General features: G+C 27.6%; 1 protein-coding gene across 2 annotated transcripts in view; it reads right to left on the bottom strand.

Annotated features, from left to right (window-relative positions):
- The window catches only part of LOC107457578 (sodium channel protein para), a 274,399-nt gene that overhangs the window by 67,442 nt on the left and 184,053 nt on the right, over window positions 1-22,904 (bottom strand). For both annotated transcript variants that reach the window (XM_087168094.1, XM_087168092.1), the window contains 7 exons: window positions 22,024-22,242; window positions 19,307-19,364; window positions 16,739-16,883; window positions 14,695-14,886; window positions 13,019-13,234; window positions 4,060-4,422; window positions 1,419-1,515 (listed from right to left, as the gene is read on the bottom strand). In XM_087168094.1, coding sequence (XP_087024220.1) covers window positions 1,419-1,515; window positions 4,060-4,422; window positions 13,019-13,234; window positions 14,695-14,886; window positions 16,739-16,883; window positions 19,307-19,364; window positions 22,024-22,242 — 1,290 coding nt within the window. The remainder of the gene's footprint in view (window positions 1-1,418; window positions 1,516-4,059; window positions 4,423-13,018; window positions 13,235-14,694; window positions 14,887-16,738; window positions 16,884-19,306; window positions 19,365-22,023; window positions 22,243-22,904) is intronic.

The raw sequence follows: 22,904 nt of genomic DNA, 5'->3' as shown, positions 1-22,904 counted from the left end.
TGATTTTATTGATATTTTTAAAATTGAGAAAATTTGATTTGCTCTATTATGTCGTTTAGCACCATAATATATAAAAAATAGAAATATAATTGATTTGATTGATATATTTATACTTGAGAAAATTTGATTTGTTCTATTATGTCGTTTAGCCCATAACATCTAAAAAAAGAAATAGAATTGATTTGATTGATATTTTTAAATTTGATCAAATTTGAAATTATCAGTTCTTATAGGATTTCAAAATAAACTGTTATTGTTTATTTTAGAAATTTGTTTGGTGATTAAGATAAATGGTTTTTTATTTGTAATTAATTTGTCACACCATTGTCTATTTTATAGCAAAAATTTACGCCAGAAATTCTTATAAAGAATATTTGAACCAAAAATTTGTTCAAATATGCAATGTCAAGCAACAAGAATTGTTTTTAATATCTCATCAAACTATTAAAAGCAATAAAATTATTTTTCAATCTTATTTCTCACATGAAAATTTGAAGTTAAGATAGATTCTATCATTATAAAATGGATCGAGCTCTTATTATATTTATTTATTTTGATTTTCTGCAGAGTAAGTAATACTGTTTCAATTCTTATTTTCTATTAAGAAAATTAATTGACAATGTATACAGAATCAAACTATATAATACATATACCACACAGTAAAAAATTTCGAAGCAAATTACGGTAAAAATAACCGACACACTTTACAGTGAAATTCATTTTTACCGGAACATGTTGCGGAACTAAAAATATGATATACCGTAACTTTTACAGAAATAATTGCCGTAAAATCACTGAATCACTCTAATTTAATAAAAATTACTAGAAAAATCACAGTAAAAATGAATTCTGCGGATGATACACCCAAACGGCCGGTACTTTATTCCGAAATGATTTGATCCTGAATTTTTTGTAAAGTATCACATCAAATTGATGCCTTCATTTAGATAGTTATAAAAAGTTTCTTAATTTCTCAACAAGACTTATTTATAATTTCCTCCTCATTCAGAATAGCATCATGTTACTGAGGTATTCATCTTACTCACATGACGTCACTCCAGCTATTTATCTTTCCCATTTCTTAAAATCTAACCAAAATCTACTTAGTAAAATGATTTCGCAGAATTGAATAATTTAAAAGGTATATCTAATTCAAACATATAAATTGCCATGAGTTTTATTGCATATAACGTTGATGATAAATTCATAAAACAAACGAAAAGCTCTTATTGAATCAAATAGTTTCTTATGAAAAAGCTATGTTAATATTTATCACTTGTGTTAATTGATTGTAAAACAAATGTTTTTTAGGATTCAATTTACTTAAAATTTTAATATAATCAGAATTTTCAAAGTTACATAAATAAATTATAATATAAATAAATGTCTTAGAGGTTTGTTAACAAGTTAGGGAATACCTTTCATGTCTAATCTTTTTCTGGGATCTCCTGGATCCATGAAAGGATCGACTGGCTGCTTGTTCTTTGGAATCATGTATTCATCATTTTCCATCTCCTGTAATAATAGTTGCATCATTTAAGAAAACGTAATAATAGAAAATAAAAAATGAAGTGTATTTTGAAACCATTCGTTAATATAAAACAGTTGAAAATGCTCAGATGAAAATTCAAACTCATATACACCAGTAATCCCTTTTGGGAGTCACATGGATTTCTATTTATATTATTTCCTTTTCTTTTCTCAGATTGATGTAAGTTTTTTTTGTTTTGGTAAGAAATGCTCCCATTAAAATGTTAATTAATAATTTTTAAATGAATTTTTTTAATAGAAGAGTGATAGTTACTTGTCATTCAATATTTTTTATTATTATTTATTTTTCTATATATAAATAATACCAACAATTTAAAAAGAAATGACTATGACTTGTGATAAATACATATTATTAATTTTGATTACTCTTATGAGTTACTTTCCATCATTGTACTGAATTTAAAATATCGATTAATAATATTTGCTAGGTTAGTTTTTAAATTTATTTGTTGCACTCAGAAATGTTTTTCACACCCTTTTTCAAAAAAACGAACAAACAAACTAATTGAAATATTACTTATTTAGTTACATAATTATAATAATTTAGGTCAATATAATAATATCTTGCTTAAATAGTTTTAGAAAATGTAATAATAATTAGCCTCAAAATTGCAAATTTAACGAGTTCACTTCAGCCATTTACGCAAACAATAGAAATAAATTCAACTTTTTCGGAAATTATCTTAGGGCTAATCATTGATACTATTTTTCTATGTTTGTATTATTGCTTACAAAATAATGTTGAAGCAGTAGATTGATATGATAAATTAATCTAATAAAATATAATTCGTATAATATCATAAAAAGTACTAAATGGTATTAATCATAATACCCTGATCGTATAAAAAGTGGGATGAGCTGTAAATTGGACATTCCTTTCAAAAGATTTTCTAAATAATATTAATTAGAATATTCTTGAGCAAGTGTTTGATGTTTACAATGCATGCTTAAGGCATGTGTAGTTTACAAGAAGTTTATGCCTCGTTGGAAAATATTTTCTTTCATGAATATTTTTTTATTAAACTGTGAACAATCTTACAATTAAGTTAACTGTTTTAATAACTTTTGAACTATGAGTCCGAATAAATTTTTTCCTTTAAACTTCGTTTAAGTTACATTAATTATAAATTTTGTAAATTATTTGCAAAGCTGCTAATTATGGTGCAGTGATAAAAACTAATTTTTAATCAAATATTACTTGGTGATTTTACACAGTGAATAGAAATGTTAAGTGCAGAGCAAGAGTGAATTCATGCAAGGATATGAATGAATGGCCCAGCATCATAATAAGCTACAATGCTTATCCTTGGATTTTGTTTTAACAATTTTGAGGTCATCTTCAGACAAATTAAAGTCAACTTAAAGGCTTCTACTGCACCATTAATAGCCCCTTTTTTTTTCTCTAATTGTTGTTTCAGCCAAACATTTCCATATTTAAATTTCGATGCTAACTTTTCTAAAAAGCCTTTTTTAATGAACAAGAAATACTTATGCAAATAAGTTTACAACGCTATTAAAATGTACGAAAAAAGTAGTTACACAAACTCATGATCTTCAATAACCGATTCATTAACCTTCATGCTATTTAATAGTTATTTTTCCGAATTCTATATTATGACACTTATTTGTTTATTGAATTTAAACTATTAATATGGAATTTATGAAACTGAAGAAAATGTGTTAAAGTTACACTACTTTAAGACAAAGGGAAATTGAGCACACCTCGACTGAAAGTTAAATGCAAAGAGAAACTTCTATTTATTGATTACATGGAATAAAGGTGTCGAGGGTATCAGTTATTGTACACTGTTAGAATTTTCATTTTGAAATTATGGTAAAATAACCGACAGTAGTCTGTTTCATTGATCAACCATAAAGTATATGGTTAAAAACATTTTTTTTTTACTTTTACCGTTTTGAAACCATTTACAAGTGGCACGGTTAAAAAGTCGTGAATACAAAACTATACTGTTTTGTAACCATTTACGACTAGTAAAATTTCCAAACCATAAAAATGAAACTTATGCGGACATTGGAGATCTGTTGATGCTCCGCCATTTATGTGTGAATGATCGTTTCCTATTTTAATAGTTTAGAATCACAAATTGAAGAGTGCAGGATACTGGAAACTCTTACTGTATTGAAGGATTTGAAGAAATATTGTGGTATCAACTCTGGGATTCGAACCCTTGTTCAGCAGGTCACGGAATTGACCGATTAGTCTTCTCGTCTATAGTATGTACCCAAGTGCACGGAACAAAATGGCTTCATAAGAATTCGGACTATTAACCCTATTATGTAAAAACAATCAATAAACGTTTTTTTCTCACACTTTACAGTTTGAATATCATCTTTTTTATGGTTGTTTGGCTGTTTTGTTTGAACATGGACAGTAAAATGAATTGTTATTTAACCATTTTTACCGAGAAATTTCTAACAGTGTACTTAAGGTATCGGTTATTGTAGATTTTACAGCTCGAATTAAAAAAAAATCAAGAAGACAAGAACCTCGTTGTAAAGTCCAAGGAGAAACCTTGATCTTGACCTGAGTTGGCTCTCCTTCGTCAATCCTTTTCCATAGATATCACTGTGCGAATTGTAAGATATTCTAGAAGAATGTGATGTGTAGCTGGAATGCTGAGGTAAATTAGTATAAACAGGAATAATGATTGCTCCGTTTTCTTCGGACATAGGCGTCACAGCGTTGCTGTCATCGGCATAGGGTAAGTGTTCTTGAGCATCGACCAACGTTTGTAAGACCAGGGGTTTCCGGTCCCCGTAACGTCGGCCGTTTCGCCAGTTGCAACTGAACTGGCTTGCACGACTGCCCCGCCGGATGTTGAAGGGTGACCCAGGAAGACTTAGACTCGCCTGAAAATGGTACATAACCAGGACTGTTCAGAATTGCGCTAGGATATATGTCATACGAATTATATAGAGCATTATAAAAAAAGAAGGCATGCAGGTTTTGTATAGTGGGATAAAGAGTATCGTAAGATATAGTGGGATAAAAGTATTTTATTTCGTAAGACTATGTTAATGTAAAAAATAACAATTGACCTGACAAATATTTGAACAATTTAATGAGGATTATAGTTGCTCAAAATGTACTCTTATATTCAAATATTATGAACTGTGTTAAAGTCACAAAAGAAAAGGAAAAAAAAAATACTGTAATAATAAAATATTGTGAAATATTGTTGTAATAAAACAACATAAAAAACATTTAGTTAGTTTGATAGAAAGGTTTAAAATGCATTGAAACATTTCAATACACTATTATAGAATTTTTATAAAGCTTTGATAAAAAATAAGGTTTGATTAGTAAAATCAAGAATATAATTTTATGGAAGTAAATTAAGATCACAATGAAGGTGCTCTAAATATGGAGTTCATTATTTATCGAAAAGTAAAATGCTTGAATAATAAAAAAAAATCTGATGGTGATGTTTCCTTAATTAAATATCGTGAAATACTAAAAACTTGATATTAAAATTGAAAACACAAGCATAATTTTGGTTACAAAAACTTGGTATTATGAGTAATAAAAATATTACAATTGTAATGGAATCAATTTCATCGATATAGGGCCATTCCATTCAATATCCAACTCAGAGGCATTTTAAAGAATTGAACAATATTGCACTCAACACATACACACACTTCACAAGATACGATATCGCAACGATATCGCGTATGAGAGAAAAAAATACGTAAAGAGAATGCACAACACTCAACACAGATGGAGCAGTGTTAGCAGTTCAAATTTGTGCATGTGAGCGGTAAAGCACTAAATGTGCAATATGTGAATTAGAATGAGTGCAAGTCATTTTTCAGAGAATAACAAAGTGCATATGATTTTGATTATTTTAGTACAAAGTAATGTAATAAATATGAAAATTTTATTTTCTGATGGTTTTATTAAACAAAAGTAAATTAATTAATAACGTATAAGATAAAATATATACAAAATCATGTTTAATTATGCACTCTCAAAAAATATTGGCATATTTTATTTTTTTATCTACTCGTCATCTTCATTCTATATATTTTCTGGTTAAGTGTTTTGAACTGTATTCAAAATAATATTTACTTTACATTTGACGATAACAACAGAAATTAAACACACGAAACTTATATTTTTATTATTTATACGACTTTTAGCAAATCAAAACACTGATACATTTCAGTTCATTCATAAGATTTATGCATTCTTTTAAAATAAGGCACATTGAATCTGCATCGTTGGTTTGTTACTTTTGGAGTATTCTGTTATAAACACTAAGTGTGATATTTAATGGAATAAGCCCTATTCATTTAACAAAAAAATATCATGATTTTTACTTATTTAAAGTATTTTCATGTTTAAAATATTGTAAACGGAAATGGATGTCTACTCGTAAAATAAACTACAGAACAAGATTTTTAAAATACTTAACGAAACATAATAGCTGCATTTAAGCCATGACGCAGTAATAATTCACAGTTCGAATAATTTTTAATAAACACTTTGAAGATAAATATTCTATTTATTTATAAAAAAAAGAGCATAATTATTCATTTTTAATAACTTTCAGGTATCGGTGAATTTAGTACACTTCAAGAAGTTTGGGATTCCTGATTCAAAGCAAAATATGCTTTATAGCAATAAAAATTGTGTGGTTTCGCATTAAGATAACATTTACTTTATAATTGTACAATAAAAAATTGCACAATTGCATGATAAAAAGTATTGCACAATAAAAAAGTGTTGGTGAACTCCTATAATGATCTAAGAATTCGCGTTTTATTGAAAATTACGTGATTTAGTATCAAAATTATTGTTAAAAATATAACTAAATATAGATCAAAGATTAATGAACTGCAGAGTTTTATTTATTATTATTATAATTTTTTTTTTTTGAATTATTAATTTCTCCATAATGTCACTGCTTTCTGTACTTCAGGATACTTAGTTCATTATTTCCCTAATAGATGGCATTAGTGATCCTAGTTTTTCACCAATTATGACTTCAGCAGAGGTAGGGAAATGTGGGTGGGGGATTTGGGGTTTTACCATACTGTAAGAGATTAGTAAATTTATGTATTTAAAATCATATTGTTGTGTTTTTATATTATATTATACTGGTTATATTATATTTAGCTTTAAAATTTTGTTTAATTTGTGTTCAATGTGTATGTAAAAATTATAAATACAGTAGTTATTGCATTTAAAATTTTATTCTTGTAATAAAATACCATTTTCTAACTTTTATAATAATATAAAGAACAAAATTAAACTGATAAAAAAATTTCCATTTTTGGTCCATTTTTCTGAAATATATGTCACTGTTAAGGGGTTAGTTATATCAAAATAACAGAAGGAAAATATTTCGAACATTCAAGTTCTGTAAATATTTTTGCATGGTTTTTCTAATACTTACTGCTTGCATTCGTCTTTGAAACGTTGTCCAACACGATCTTGATGTCCGCTTCACAGCCGAAGCTAATTTAGAAAAATTATATTCAAGACTAAAATCAATCTTCACCCGCCGGTTCCAACTTTCATCTCCATAAATTTTAGAAAAAAAAATAAAAAATAAAAATACAGCTGCTAGCACTTGTCACAAATGCATACTTTTTAAATTAAATCCTTTTCTGAATATGATATTTTTTTGCTTCGTACATTATATCATTAACTGTTTTTTTTGTTTTTTTTTATGTACGAATGTATTATTGATGAGCTCTAATCTCTAATTTAATAAAAAAAAAATATATCTGATGTTGCAAAAAAGAAAAAGAAATGGAATGACTGTTAAAAATATTCAATGTTTCATAAGAGAAATTAAGATAGATGGTTATAAATTAGTGTTATAAAGGTAAGGTATAAATTAAGTTAAGGTATATAAGGCCTCATGAGAGAAATTAAGAAATTGATGTAATATTTATACAGGAATTTACAGCCCCATATACAGGATAGTATGGGGATTTGCATAAGACATTCATACATAGGTTTGCTTCTTAAAATATTAAATCGTAAAATTTAACTTTGGTCATTTATACTAGTAATCTTAATATTTCTTTTCTTTTAATTGGCTATATACTCCAAATTTCTTCTGACAATAGAACCCTAAATGATTGACCTACTTTTGATAGAACCCCGAATTAGCTAATAAAGTTTATTATAGTAATTGTAAACCTAACTAAGGAAGCGCTGCTAATTATTTTGAAAGTATTATTGTAACTGCTGTATCGTTTTGTACATAATAGTTTAAAAAAAAGACATTTAGTTATGTAAATTTTACATTTTGAAACTGGGAAATGGGCTCTGTAATTTTGGCAATACAAAAGAAAAAACGAAGATAAGAATTTTTAAAACAGCACAGTTTCTCGAATCTTTGTAGCTTACATTCATTATCAATTCCTGTAATAATGTATTGATAATGAATCGTAATAATTTATTTAAATAAAATTTTCATCATCTTAACATTAAAATTATTTCACATAATAAAATAGTATTTGATTATGCAAATTTTGCCTTTTAAAACTAGGAAATAGGGTATATAATTTTTAACATTTACTGAATTTCAGAAGTTTTTACACGATTTTTTTAGCTAGTCTTAGTTATTTTGTATTGTTATCGAAGATAAAAATGCACATAATTCTAAATTCTTTACCTTAAAACAGAAAGACGCACCGAAAGTTTAGTTTTGTTGGTTAATGTTATACAAGTAATTTCAAATAAAAATGGCATATTTATACAAGGGAAAATTATTAAGCATTGTAACGAGAATTTAACAAATTTAAGCTTTTTTATTTCATTATTTGTAGAGTGATATTTCTTTATTGTAGAATTTGTTTGAAATTGTGGAATTTATAAGTTTTTTGATAAAGAAAAATCCATCAATATTTTTTAAAATTTTTTTGAAAAGCAGTAAAAATGTATTGTTATCTTTTAATGAAAATGCAACGGTCTGACAGTTTGAATGATTAGAAGGAGAAATTTTTAAAGAAAAATTATTTTGGATCATGTGTAAAAAAATCCATACCCATAAAACGTTTCCTGAAGTGCTTCACACATGATGAGTTTTTCGTAGCTAATAGACGTAATAGCTTGCTTAAAACTATAAATATTCCCTGCATTGTAACGATCCAAGAAACAAGATCCATATTTCTAAGAAAATTAAAATGAATGATGCAAATTTGAAACAAAATTGCAAAACAAGAATTCTTCTAATTTAAGAGTAGTGTTGTGGGCCTCAATTAATGCCTTATTAGCATAATCTGTAACATCTGATGCTTCAGTGTCGTTGATGGTAATGGTAGCACACATTAAACTCCTAGTAGCAATATGGTGATCATGAGTTTGATTCTGAGTCTGATGGAAAAAGTGGGATTTTTAATCTACCCTGGTTGAATGCTCTATTGTTATGATGTAATTAAGGGAGTTTTGCTCTAACGTAGTAGTTTAAGGTGTTGCTTATACCGCTGGTGGAGAGCTGGAGGTCATGAGTTAAGCAGTCGACTATTAAACCGACGTGAATCTATAGCAAAATGCATGCTAAGCCTGTCAGGTAAATGTCCCGTCTTTGGCTGTGACTTGGAAATTTGGAGAGAAGAGTACCAGCTCAAGAGAAGTGCACGCATTCTGACCAGGGTCAAGTTCCTACCATGGCTGTTAAAAAATAGAGGCTGTGAGAAATAGAGCTACGTGCTTGGCCATGGTTGGGTGGTGCGTGGTAGTAAGAAGATTGTACAAGCACGTGGTATTACAGTGGTGAACGTATTCATTGCATCAAGGAATGCGTTCAATTTTGAATTTTCCTACTTTACGAACTCCAACTTTTCTAACGAAAGGAATGGTGCTCCAGTAGTAGAAAAACAAGAAGATAGTTTTAAAATGAATAATATATTTCCATACAAAGATTGAATTTTCTAAAAGAATTGGCACCCTAAAGTAGTTCTAAGAAAAAAATTGCAGCTATATGTAATCAAATACGAAGTTGTAGTCCTGAGTAAGTAGCTCGGAAACTCCCCGGATCCTTATCCCATAAAAATCTCTGATAATTTGAGCGGATGCTTGCAAAAACGAATTGCAAAATATTAAAAAAAAATAGTCCGATAAGAAATGAAGAAATAATCAAAAACTGAAGTTTAATAGCGATAGAAACTGGTAATGAAAACGAAGAAACGGCTTATGGGAGTAGGAAGCAACAACTAAGAGCAATATACATTAATATTCACAGAAAATAGTATAAATAGTTGTTTTCTAAAATATATGTTTGATACAATTCTTTAAACTGTTTCGTAAGGATATGTAGTTTTAATTAGAGCTAGGTGAACTTTAAGCTTGGAAGTAGGTAGAAATTGCTAAAAAGTAAAAAAAAATCAGTTTTATCCCGGAGGTAAAATAAACAAACAAAAATGGTACAAAAGATAGTTTTTGTTACGAAAACTTGACTCTAAAATTAAAACTTTGACTATAGATGTGAAATTTAAAGGATATTATTATAGCAAGAATTTGACTACCTTGAAGTATTTTCCGCGGAAATTTTTATAAATTTGTTGCAGTTTAAACGAAAACGAAAGACTGAGGTTTAATTTTATTTTTAATTAGAAAATTATTATTTAAGCAAAAGTTGAAAATGTAATGAACTGTATTGAATAATGTTTGGGAAATATTTTTTGTTGTTCACGGAATATCGATTTAGCACACATAATTAAAAAAAAAACATTATTGTGATTTTATAAAATGATTGTTATAGTAATTATGCTGTTGCTTTTCTGTAGATCATAACATTTTGTAATCAAGTTATATTCAAGATAAGTCATTGAAATTGTAAGGCTAAGAGCAAATGAAGTGAATAAAATGGAAAATGTATGAACTCGTAAGCATTTTAATGTCTTATGCCAACATATAAGATATTACCTTAATTAAAACATTGCATAGATTACGGCGAATTTCAATTTACGATACGTAGTTGCTTTGTATTAGATGTTGTTGCAATGCGATATCGGAAAAAAAATCGATGTTCTTTTTCTGTAATTCATTATCATATTTGAAAAAAAATGGCGACGAAAACATTCAAAGAGTGATCGATAATTTTATCTAATTAAATAAACATTTTATGTCCACACAAAGAAAAAATTCTAATAAAACTAACGAACTGTATGATATTGACATTTCTGGTGAAAACCATAATTCTGGTATTAAAAACCAATATTAAAGCTATTTAAACCATTGATTTGGAAAAATTTTTTAAATTTCATATGGGAAAGGCTTACAGAAAAGTTTTTAAAAGTTACCGATTTTCAAATCTATAATGCTTCACGAAAAAAATACATAATACATCACGAAATTAATTAAAATACAAAGCTGAAAATTAAATTTAAGCTAATAAATAGTGTTATGCCATGCTCTAAAATATCACGATAAAATTATCTAATTTTATCAAATTTACCGAATTTTATCACTTATTATAAAACCATATTTTATTGTTAATTTTACCCAAATAATTACCAAAGCGCTTAGGTGAAAATTACTGAGCTTTTGGTGTTTTCTTAGTGCCATATAGATGGAAAATATTCCAAATTCTTTTAGATTTCACCAGAGTTTTTTCTCTCTTTGAGCAAATGATTGATTATTTACAGGCGTCAACGCGTTCATCTACGTTTGCCTTTGCTTATTAACCCCTTCCCTCTCTCTCCCGTCAAAATTACAGGATGAGTTTTTTTTTTCTGCTTTTACTCGTGCTCGTATGCTTCAGGCTTGAGCGTTTGAAAGTAATGAACCAAAAAGGTATCCAACTCTTTTGTCCAGAATTTCATATTTTTCCTTTACATACTGGATGACTGCACTAGACTATTTTGAATATAACTTGAGACAGTTTATTTTAAACTAGATATCAGCCCAATCCACATACGTGCATTTGTGATATGTATTTTGTGCTCTTAGCGCAGCTACTCTCTTTGAATGCACGTGGTTTGTGCTTTGTGATAAAATATTTTTCAATATTGTGTACGTTATGAGACAAGTGGAGTTTTCACTTTAAAGCTACAAAAATTCCAAAAATAAAAAATGAATATAAATATTTCACATACAACTTTTTTGTATAATTTTCTTGAATAAAAATGTGGCACATTTTGCTGTTGAAATACATGAAAATAGGATGGTTAAGGGGTTAAACCTATTGTCTTTTAGAATTCAACAGACGTATCATGGAGGATTATCTTCAATGGAAACATTTTCCAGTATGCGGCATTTATTTCTTATTCCCCACAACACTACATATGAATCTAATTTACAAATTCTAAATTTACAATTTTTGTTCAGTTGGAACGAATCGGGTGAAAATTGATGCAAAAACTACTTTCTATGGCTAGAGCAGATCTAAAGCTTAATATATACAATACATGACTTAAAATATCAGTAGGAATGCAACGTAGGGCTCCTGTGGGTTACTACAAAGGGAATGAATAAGTGATTTCATAACACAATAATGCAAACACTAAAGAAATTACAGCCTACAATATATCTACTTAACAAAAAAATAAATTAAATCTAGATCTACTTGAAAATTAGAATCAGAAGCTTTGTAATCCTGTTGGAGAAAAATATGCTGCATTAAAATAAATATTATTATAGTTTTGCATCATAATATTTAAATTATAAATACATTTAAGTACTTGTTTTTCAAATATTAGCTATATTAAATTGTATGACAACAATTTTATTGATTCAAATTAGAACAAATTAAAATTTTTTATATTTCTCAGACGATATCCTTAATTATATTTCATTTATTATATATTATCTATTTTATTAAATTTTAAAATGATTACATTAAATCAGATAATTAAATTAGAAAAAATGCTTGCTTGGTTATATTTCTGCTTTTAATTAATATATGTATTTCATAACATGAAAATATTTAGATTTTTTTTCCTGAAATTATTTTGAAAGCTTGCACCTAGTTCTAACTACTAATTAAATGATATTTGAAATTTAAAAAAAATTAAGTCAACTAATTATTCTTGAAGCATATTTTCTGGCAAAAAAAGAACAAACTGATTAAATGAAGTAGATTTTATTATAATAATGTTTTTAATGATTGTTATTGCAAATTTTCATTTACCAGTTTTGTTTCTTGTTCAACAATTTTTGAAATTTTTTTTATAATTAATTTAAATTTGGTTGTTCCAATTTTAAACAAAAATATTAAAACCGAAACCATCCATGAAGTTAATAAAAAATTAGTTGTTTTTATTAAATAGTAATACTTTAAGAAAATTAAAAAATATGTGTGTTATAGATATGAGCATCAGATAACATTTAAACCAGTTTTACAGAAATATTTGATTTTACTACTGAAACAAGTGAAACAAGCAAAAGGCTATGAATTGCACATTGCTTAACTTTAATTGCATACATAAATCTTTGTTGATAATTTTTAGAATAGTTTTTAACTGAGACAATCGAAAAAAGTACCTTTCTCATCTTGTTATTTATTCTAGCTTTTTGTTCCCTTTCATAAATGCTTTCTCCTTCAGCACTTCGTATACTTCCTCTTTCTTTGGAATCTTTCTCTTCGTTACCTTTTTCTTGACCAACGAATAATTCGTAAGAATTACAAGATAGGTCAGACGGACTTTTTACTACACCTTCTCCCCGCCTCTCTCTATCCTTCGCTTCTTCTTCCTCTAACTAAAATTATTCAAACAAATAATGTTAAGAATCATCTAATACTTATTATTTACTTTTAGGTCATAATATTTGGAGTTTGGTTTCAAAATCACAAACCTATTTGTTTCAAATAATTCTGAAAACTTAAACATCAATACTTTACTTCTTCGAGTTATTCTAATTAAAAAAAGACTTTACTCTCTTTCATTAGAGATACTTTCTCTTGCTACGTAATTATCTGAGTTAGAAATTAGAATTACCTGAGTTAGAAGCCAACTGTATCAGTTATTATCCTCTGATTTCAATATTTTTGGGAAAATTAATTAAAAAAAATTGAATGCAGTGACTGTTCATGTTTTGAAACTGGTTGCAGTTGCAATTTTATATTTGAGAAATTATGGGCACTCGGTTTACTTTATTCGGGAAATTGAAACAAAGAGAAATAACAGCATAATTGCAGTATACAGAAAGAGATAGAAAAAAACGTAGGCTGTGAGTTTCTTTGAAAAATTAACAATTATATTTTACTAAGTTTAAAAAATATTTACTAAGTTCGTCTATGTATGTATAAAATATTCTATAACAATACCTAAATCAAATTAATGGATCTAAAAACGAAACCTGAAAAGAAACTTTGTAGATAACAGATATTTGTAAAATTTTAATTCCTAACAGACGAAAATTTTTTAATGATCTCTATCACATAATTAAAGTATCACTTCAAATATAAATTGTCTTTAATTTGATAGAATTGTAATTTTTATTTATAAATGGTGCCCTTACAGAGCAGCAAAATATGTCTTTTTGAAACTAAAATACCATTCATTTTAATAAACCATTAAGTTTTTAATAAGATCCTCGTCCTGACATATCATTATAAAATGTAGTCAATTCCGAACAAAGAAACTTCTTGAAATCGCAGATCACATGACTTGAAAGAGAGAATAATCATATGGTATGTGAAAAAGTACGCTCTCGCCTTATGAAAATGAGAGTTTTATGGAAATATGGATGGAGCTTAGGCTTTCTGTGTATAAATTGTAGACAGTTAAAATTCTTAGTTTTCATTCAAACTAAAACTAGGAGAATAGAATACTTGAAATTCTTCATTCTTCAGAAATATCGTTAAAATTACGAATGATGAAAATTACCAGAAAATTGAATTAAGATGGATTAATTTAATATAAAATAAGATTAGATAAAATTTCGGTACGACATAATGGGAAACACAGTCTTACAAATTGTATATATGGGTAAAACTAAGAAATAATGTTTTCAAAATATCTATTATTTGCATAAAAACTATGAAACTGTCTAGAGACAAAATCAATAGACGCTTTTGCATTTAAATCGGCAGTGGCAAGTAAGTTGAGGTTAAATTTTTGCCAGAATAAAGACTTTGGAGGAGATTGGATCCGCTAATATATATAAAAGAAGGTGATATATCTTGTTTAAAATTCAATGAACTAAATTATACTCACCAATCTTGCTGCTTCGGCTTGCATAGCTGCTTCTTCAGCTAATGCAGCCTCCTCTTCTTCTTCTGCCTTCTTCTGTAGCTCGTCGTATGACATGGCGACAATGGCCAAAATTAAATTAACTAGATAAAAGGAACCTAAGAAGATTATCACAACGAAGAAACACATGTGCCACGGACCTGCACATATTAATATCTAAAAATTAAAATAAAATGCGATTACAATTACAATATTAATTTGTCGAAAATAAGCAAATGAAATAAAATATTATATGATAAACTTTGTATTATAATACATTACATAGTTTTGTTGTGATTCGTAGAAATATTGAAATGAAGCTTAATGACTGAATGGTTTATTGATAATGGAATGAGTTTTATTGCCCTTGGGATCCATATTGATATTTAAATTAGTAAGTAGTCTTGGTTATAGAATCTGTGAAGAGATTTATTCTCTAAGTAACTAACGTGTAAAACGAATTGCTCTTTTCAGGCTCAGTAAGTTATTTTAGTTTTTACTATTTTTCGTAATTTCATAAAACCTTTATAAAATCATTTTGATTAATAAAAATAATTACCATTTTAAGCAAGTTTTAAACGCAACATTTTGCAAGCGTTTTTTCTTCTTTCCAAAACAGTTTTTAGTGACCCACATCTTTAACTGAATGAAAAATTTGCATTACAAATGCAACGAACAATTTAAAAAAAAAGGAAAAAATTCTGATTATTTTTACTTAAGAGGTACTAAATTTACATGAAAGTTGCAGGATAATCAATGTATAGCAAAGTTGCAATTGATTTTTTATTGGAATATATATTTTGTTTTGAAACTAGTCTTATTTGTTGCCTATTACAGTTTCAGAAATTAATTTTAGTCAAGAATATTATATATTTACTAAATATTCAGACCTTAACCAACAAAAAATATTTAGACTAATAATAGCACTGTTTTGTTACGTTCAGATAAACACTGTGCTCATGTGTTCACGTATTTAACATGCCAATATTTCTTTGAAAAATTTTTAAGTCATAACTCATAGTTAAATATTAAATTTTTTACCACAAAAAAGTACTTATGATTAAATAATTTGTTATTAAATAGTTAGTTGTTAAATAAAATAAATATTTTTAAGAACTCTGTTTTTCTAAAAAAAAATTATTATTAGAAATTCTTTCTACAACAATTTGCTCAAAAGTTTCATAGATAAAAATCATGCAATTTCTATCTTGATCGTTTTTGAAATAATCAATTATTAAATGATTATTTATAGATACATTTTTTATATTTTATAATCGTCATTGATCAGCTGACCCGGGTTTACGACCACTAATTTCAACTCCTTAGCCTTAATTTCCCAGTCCAGAAGACAAGAGAACTCCTGGATCAAGTATTGGAAGAAATTTGCCTTCGTGGAGGACTTTTTGATGGAACTAACCCGCATTTGCGTGACATGATGAGGAAAATCACGAAAATCTCCCACGGTTTACCTGACGGCAAGGGGACTCTAGATCCGCCTACCACTAAGGATATTTTATGTCAGCGCTGTGGCCGGTGCAAGCCGGATGCGGTATTTGATGTGGTATTTGCGATATCGACCAGTCATCGCTGGAATTCGAACCTAGATCACCGGATTGGAAGGTGAACATTCTATCACTCGAGCCATTACAGCTCAATTTATAGACATAAACATGTTTTGGTGATAGTCTGGTATCTGATAAGATTCATAACTTTTTTCTCCTTTCTTATGAATTCAAGCTGCTGCAGCCTGCTTTGAAAATAAATATTTTCAGCACATAGAATATATTTACGTCTTTATCATTTTTAATTTTGCATGATTCTTGGGAGATCAGTGTTGTAAGTTAAAGTTAAGAATCCTGTGTTTAGTTGCAATTGAAATTTTCAGATTTTAAGTTATTCCTAAAATGCCTTCTAACCGAAATATGCTATATTACCAAGCAGTTAGGAGTAGTGGAGCAACTAGTTCAGCCAAAGTTGACTGATTTATCTAAAATTTTAATTAAGTATATAAAATGAAACTTATACTTACACACTGATATAAATTTTCCCAAAAGTCTTGTGTCATTAATCGAAAAGAAGAGAGCAGAGCAGAACCAAACGTATCAAAGTTCGTGTACCCATAATTTGGATTCATTCCGAAACCCTGCAGACATGTGTAATTTGGCGGACACAGGCTGCAAAAAAAGGTATTATTTTAGGTTTTTCTTTAAAAATAAACAGTAATCTAATGTACGTAAAAGTAAATGCCATTTTCTTAGTTAATTGCTCGATAATTCGAAATTCAAAGTTCAATTCTTGTCGAGATGAACTTTTTCTCTCTAATTGCGATTGAATTGGATAATTGTTGACATTAGGAACATTCTAGTCAAACTTTTCAGACAGACTGAGCACAAAACTTAATTTTTTCATATTATTAGAAATACTTGTTATTGCATTAGAATTATGGGTTAAATTTTTGTGTTACTTCTATTTCTGTTTTTATTGTATTAGTCGTGATATATATATATATATATATATATATATATATATATATATATATATATATATATATATATATATATATATTTCGATTATCTGGGATTATTGAGCTATCCTAATATCCCCAAGTTGCTTCATTAGTAGTGTTATTTTAATAATTCAATATAATAGAAAGTTGTAAGAATATCCTATTTTTATTAGGATATCATACTTCCACTGGAAAAAGTAACTTGATTTTGAGGAATTATAGAAATTAGTCGAATTATTTTCACTTCATAAAGAAATTCATTTTTTAAAAACAGTTACTTTTTTTGGTGAAAATAATTAGAATTTGATAACCATAATGAGAAGCTCAAAAATGAGTTTTATGCATGCTCAGAAATGCTAAAAATATTTTAGCACTTTAAAAGAAGAGTAAATGGGCACGTGAAGTTTTGGACTGAGAGCTTAAAGTTTTAAAACTCCTTATAAATAATATTCCCCACTTTTTTAAAAACTCTTGGTTATAGAAATTTTCTTTAAAATTTGCATGATGTAAGCTATATATTTATGCATAAATTACTATGAAGAACATGCATGTAACAGCATGCACAATTTTTATATGACAAAAATGATAAAGTCTTCCTATAAATGCATATTCAACATAGCCAAAAAAATAGCAATTTTTCATTTCACGTTTTGTTTGAAAATAAAACTTAACAGTTGTTGTCTGTTAATGATCTGAAACTCGTCTCACTTCCTAATGCTAACGTTTAATTACTAGTGTTAACGATTTCTTAACGTTAACGGTTAAATTACTTTTACAGTTTTAAAAAACACCAAAAGTAACTTCAGTTTTGTAGATGAAATAAGTGAATATATACACTTAATGCATGCAAGTGAACATAGACATTTTGTACTAAACATGAAGTATTAGAAAAAGGTTTTTTATAGCTGGAAAGCAATGATTTTCGGAACGCCTTTTAAACAAAAGCCTCAGTTAATTAAAATGTATTTTTTTCACGGTCAGTATTTTTTTATTTTATTTATGTTCATTGATAATTGTATTAATACTGTTAAGGTGATACAGCGCCCCCTGGCAGAGCTCTCACGATTTTAATAAAACGATTTGAGCATTCGAAGAAGTTATGTGAGGTAATTAATTTCTACAACAACTGCTTAAATGCGTGAACCAAAGATGTTCAAAACACAGTTTATCTCAACACGAATCACGGTGAAGCATAAAGCACACACGTGATTATAAAATCACGTCGAATATGTCATAATATCACTATAATTTAACTTTACTTTGATTATCACTTTATAACGTGATTAACCTGAATTTAAATTATGATATAGCACAAAAACCAAAAACAAATGCGTTACCTCAAACTTGATCCAAAATACGTGCTGATTTTGGAGTAAAGAATATTAATTTTCATTATTAATAAATGGCATTGTAAGATGATAATGATAAACATCAATTGCTCAAAATTTTGCTAATGGGAAATATTGTAGATTCGAATAATAAGATTGTAATTAAATAATAATTAGTTCTGATTATACTGGTTTTATTGTTTTTTGCTGTTTTAACCCCCTGCCTCTTTTAAAAATTCGTTAAAAAAATTCGCTTACTTCTTTTTAAAACTGATATTTTATAATTTTTTTCAGACCTCGGCTTAAATTATTCTCTTTCTGAAACATTCTGTTCAGAAATAACTGTTCCTAATATCGTAGAAAAAATCCTGTTTTATTTCTATGGATACTTAATGTATTAATATAAGATATCCATTAAGTATTAATACAGGGATTAATAATGTGACTTTTTTATTAATATTTCAAGAAAAACTTTTCAGTTATAAAAAAACTCATATATCAACAAGTAATATCTTTTATCAAATTAAAAAAAAAATCGAACAACTTTTATGTTCTCAATAAAACCAATTAGACTAAATACCTTTTTTTTCAATTTACATAAAAACTAAAATGTTTAATATGATAATGTCTGCCCACTATTTCCAAAAAACATCAAAAACATATATTTTTGTTTAAAAGCAAGGAAAAGTGAGGTTTTTGTACCATCTATTGACAATTAAATATAATTGCATAAAAAGATATTAAGATAATTGATTTTTCATACCCTGCATTTGGTCGACAGAGTTTTGGTTCGTATTGACCGTCCAAAACATATTGATTAGCTGGAATAAAAAGGAGAAGAATCGTAAAAATGAAACGGTAACTGTTATATTATACTACATTTCAAAAATAAAATATTGATATACATTTCGGTGAATATTAGTTATTTTTATTTTAATTTAAAATTTTTAAAGGGGTTGCATGGATTGTTATAGATAAAAGAAAAGCATATTTTCAGATATACAATTAAATATTTACCTTACTGAATTTTTAAGTACATGAAAGAACAATATTTTTTAAACGTTTCATATAAAATGTTAAAAAATTTAGCTGCAGAAAGTTGATTTTTAAAATTTTCTTAGAAAAAGCATCCTCTCTTGGAATACGAACTCTTAAAATTTAATGCTCAAATTTATTGAAATTTTTTACACTTCTAAATAAAATTGAATAAATATCAAGATAATTTGTTGCTTAAAATGGATATTTGAATTTTTGGCACAGAAGTATGCAATAAAATAAAAAGAATTTCGGTAGTTTTTGGTCCTGTATATTGCTTTATAAGAAGATTGCTCAGGGAGAAAAAAATCATGTGTTCAATACCTAGTCAATTTAGAATAGAAGTATTCGAAAGTATAGTAAGATCAGTGTATTACTTTTTAAAGAACCACGTCTTCAAGAATAACATTTTGAGTATCAGATGAGCATACGAAAAGTTTTTTAAGACTTTCTTTCTCTTATTTATTTTGATATCTCGGATTTATTCTGATAGCTTTAAATTGCTTAATTCTGCTATTCTCGACTATTCTATATTATTCTAATATTCTATATAATTGTGATATTCTATACTATTCTTTACTGTTATTATATACTATTCTATTCTGCTATTCTATATCATTATATTCTGATATTATTTTGATATTACCCATTGGCAAAACGAGTCTTGGTTTGGATTTCATGTCATCCGCACTTTTCAAATGCAGAAATTAAGAGTAATAGTAAACAGTGCGCATGCGTTGCTATGGCGACTGCTGCTGTTTGACATTTTCTTAGAATTATTTTTTTCACTTTTAAATTTTGTTATGCATTAAGTTGGTGAGTTTATTTTTGAGATATGGGACCAGAGAGATATCATAAATACTGCTTGAGTTGTGAACAAGAGAGAATTTCATCATTTGAACGATATTTTTGTTTTTATTGTTTTACTTAAGAATCAGAAATTCTAACTTACAGTTAAACTATAAGGTTTTCAATACTAATTCAGGTTAATATCACAAATAAAGAGGATCCAAACTGATTGACAAGGTCCCAAAAGTTAGATTTGAAGCAGGAAAAAAAAAACGATGCTAAGGCCTGAACTTACCGAGGCTGAAAGAGCCAAGTCAAAGAACGTAGACGGGAATACTTTAAACGTTGCACGCAAACGGAAAAACAAAAGAATTCCGTTCGCAAACACAAGCATGAAGCCCGTCCCTCACAAAAGTACCTAAGTAGTTGAGAGAATTGAACCCTACCGAAGAGCGAATGGTGACTCTCTGAAACCCTTTCATGCAAATACGGGAACTAGGTGTTGATCACCAATTAGGGATAAAAGGATCCATTGTCAGCGTACGCAATAACTTGCACAAGACCGTAGACTGTCTTCCACGCAATATAAATGATGCATTCACTATTCATGAAAATTTAAAAAAAAGTCTAGCTTTCAAATCATATTTCATGTATGAACTTGTGAATCTGAAACGGGTGTATGATGCAACTTACAATCTCCATCAAACACCATTGTACCAATCCGAAAATATTAATATTAATCTCGATTGGCTGTTCAATGTCTATTCAGTCATCAAAAGAATTTGCACAGGATGTGTCTGAGCTGCATTCAAATATGTCTGCGAAATTGTGTAACGAGCAGTTCAGGATTAACAGTTAAAACTGTCTAAGATGAAAACTAAATAAAGTTTTTTTTGCCCAAAAAATTAGACAATAGCCATTTTGCCAGTGGGTAACCTATGATCGTCATCAAGTTTGACAGCCTTCATTTTGCAGTGAATCGTATTTGAAATTTTAAGTATGTTTAGTGTTTTTTTTTATATTAAAATTTAAATTTCTTTAAATTGGATTTTTTTTGTTTGAAATTTTTGAAACCAACATTATCTCTTAAAACTTTATAGTTATCCCCAAATCTACGTTCGTTTGTATTGTAATGATTTGTATAGAAATATATTTAAAATATTTGCCATTGTGTAAGATAAAATATGCAATTTTTCATTTTCTTTATATTTTTAGATTTTATAACAAAATAAGTTCTTTTTCTTAGAAAATAGGGATCATGTAAATGTTTACAAAAATTCTTGAATGAATGGATCCGGTTGTTAGCTAATCACAAAACTATTGAGAAATTTTGTCAAAAAACAGTCAATTTTTTTTGAGGAATTAAGATAGGTAAGGTTAATTAATTATGTTAAGTTAATTAATTAATTTTAAATACAAATATCAGTTTTTAAAAATCATTGAATTGTTAATACATATCCACAAAACAGACTAAATCATTTTCATATTTTATTTTTGTATTATTTCATTAAAATTCTAATTTATTAATCAAAATAATTAAGAAAACAATTCTTGGAAAATTATAGAGTAAATTAAGTTTATAAAATTAATTTCTTTATTAAGTTTTAAAAGTGCGAAAAAAAAAGAGAAAGGAAAACAAAATATAGTATTACTTACAGATATTATCTGCATAAACTTTAAACTCTGGTGTAGTAATTACTTCTTGAAGATTTTCTTCTTGCCACGGCGTGACTTTTATGCATTTATGCGTTAAAACACCCATATAAATTTGCAACCCTAATAAGGCAAATATTGACAGAGAAAAACATGTTAAGATAATCACATCTTTCAGATTCTTTACAGATTCAATAACAGCTCCTACGATGGTCTTTAAACCTATATGAGTGATAAAAGACAAAATGATTGAATTTATAAAATAATTGAACAGAAATACTTACAGAAATATTGCAAAAAGAATATTCTATTTAATTTAAAAGTATATGACCAATTTGCTATACGTACATATTGCTTCTTCTATAACACCTATATTTTTAATTCAAATGAGTGAAATTTATAATATTTAAAAAAAAAATGCTTAAATTCCTCAAAATCAAAGAAACAATAAAAATGCAATTTTATAGTCAATATAGATTGCTACAACTTTAAGCAAACTGGTGAGATATAAATGAATACGTTATAAGTAGAAATTAATTAAAGAATATCAATCGGTAATTATTGTATTACTTCATTTAAATTCTAATTTATTAATCAAAACAATTAAGAAAACAATTCTTAAAAAATTATATATTCAATTAAGTTTATAAAATTAATTTTCTTTATTAAGTTTTGAAAGTGTGAAAAAAAGAGAAAGGTAAACAAAATATAGTATTACTTAACCAGGTGAATTATAGTAGTAATAAAATAATTAACGGAAAACATAAAATATTTTTCTTTAAGCTGTTTAGGACATATGGTTCTGATATTTGCTTAAACTTCATAATCAGACATCAAAACCAAGGCTAATCACGGTCAGAAATTTGCAGCAAAATTACAATAAT

Source organism: Parasteatoda tepidariorum, chromosome 7, assembly GCF_982258835.1.
Source record: "Parasteatoda tepidariorum strain Cologne lab strain chromosome 7, Ptep-v5.0, whole genome shotgun sequence".
NCBI classification, from domain to species: domain Eukaryota; kingdom Metazoa; phylum Arthropoda; class Arachnida; order Araneae; family Theridiidae; genus Parasteatoda; species Parasteatoda tepidariorum.
This window is presented reverse-complemented; position numbering and strand designations above follow the sequence as displayed.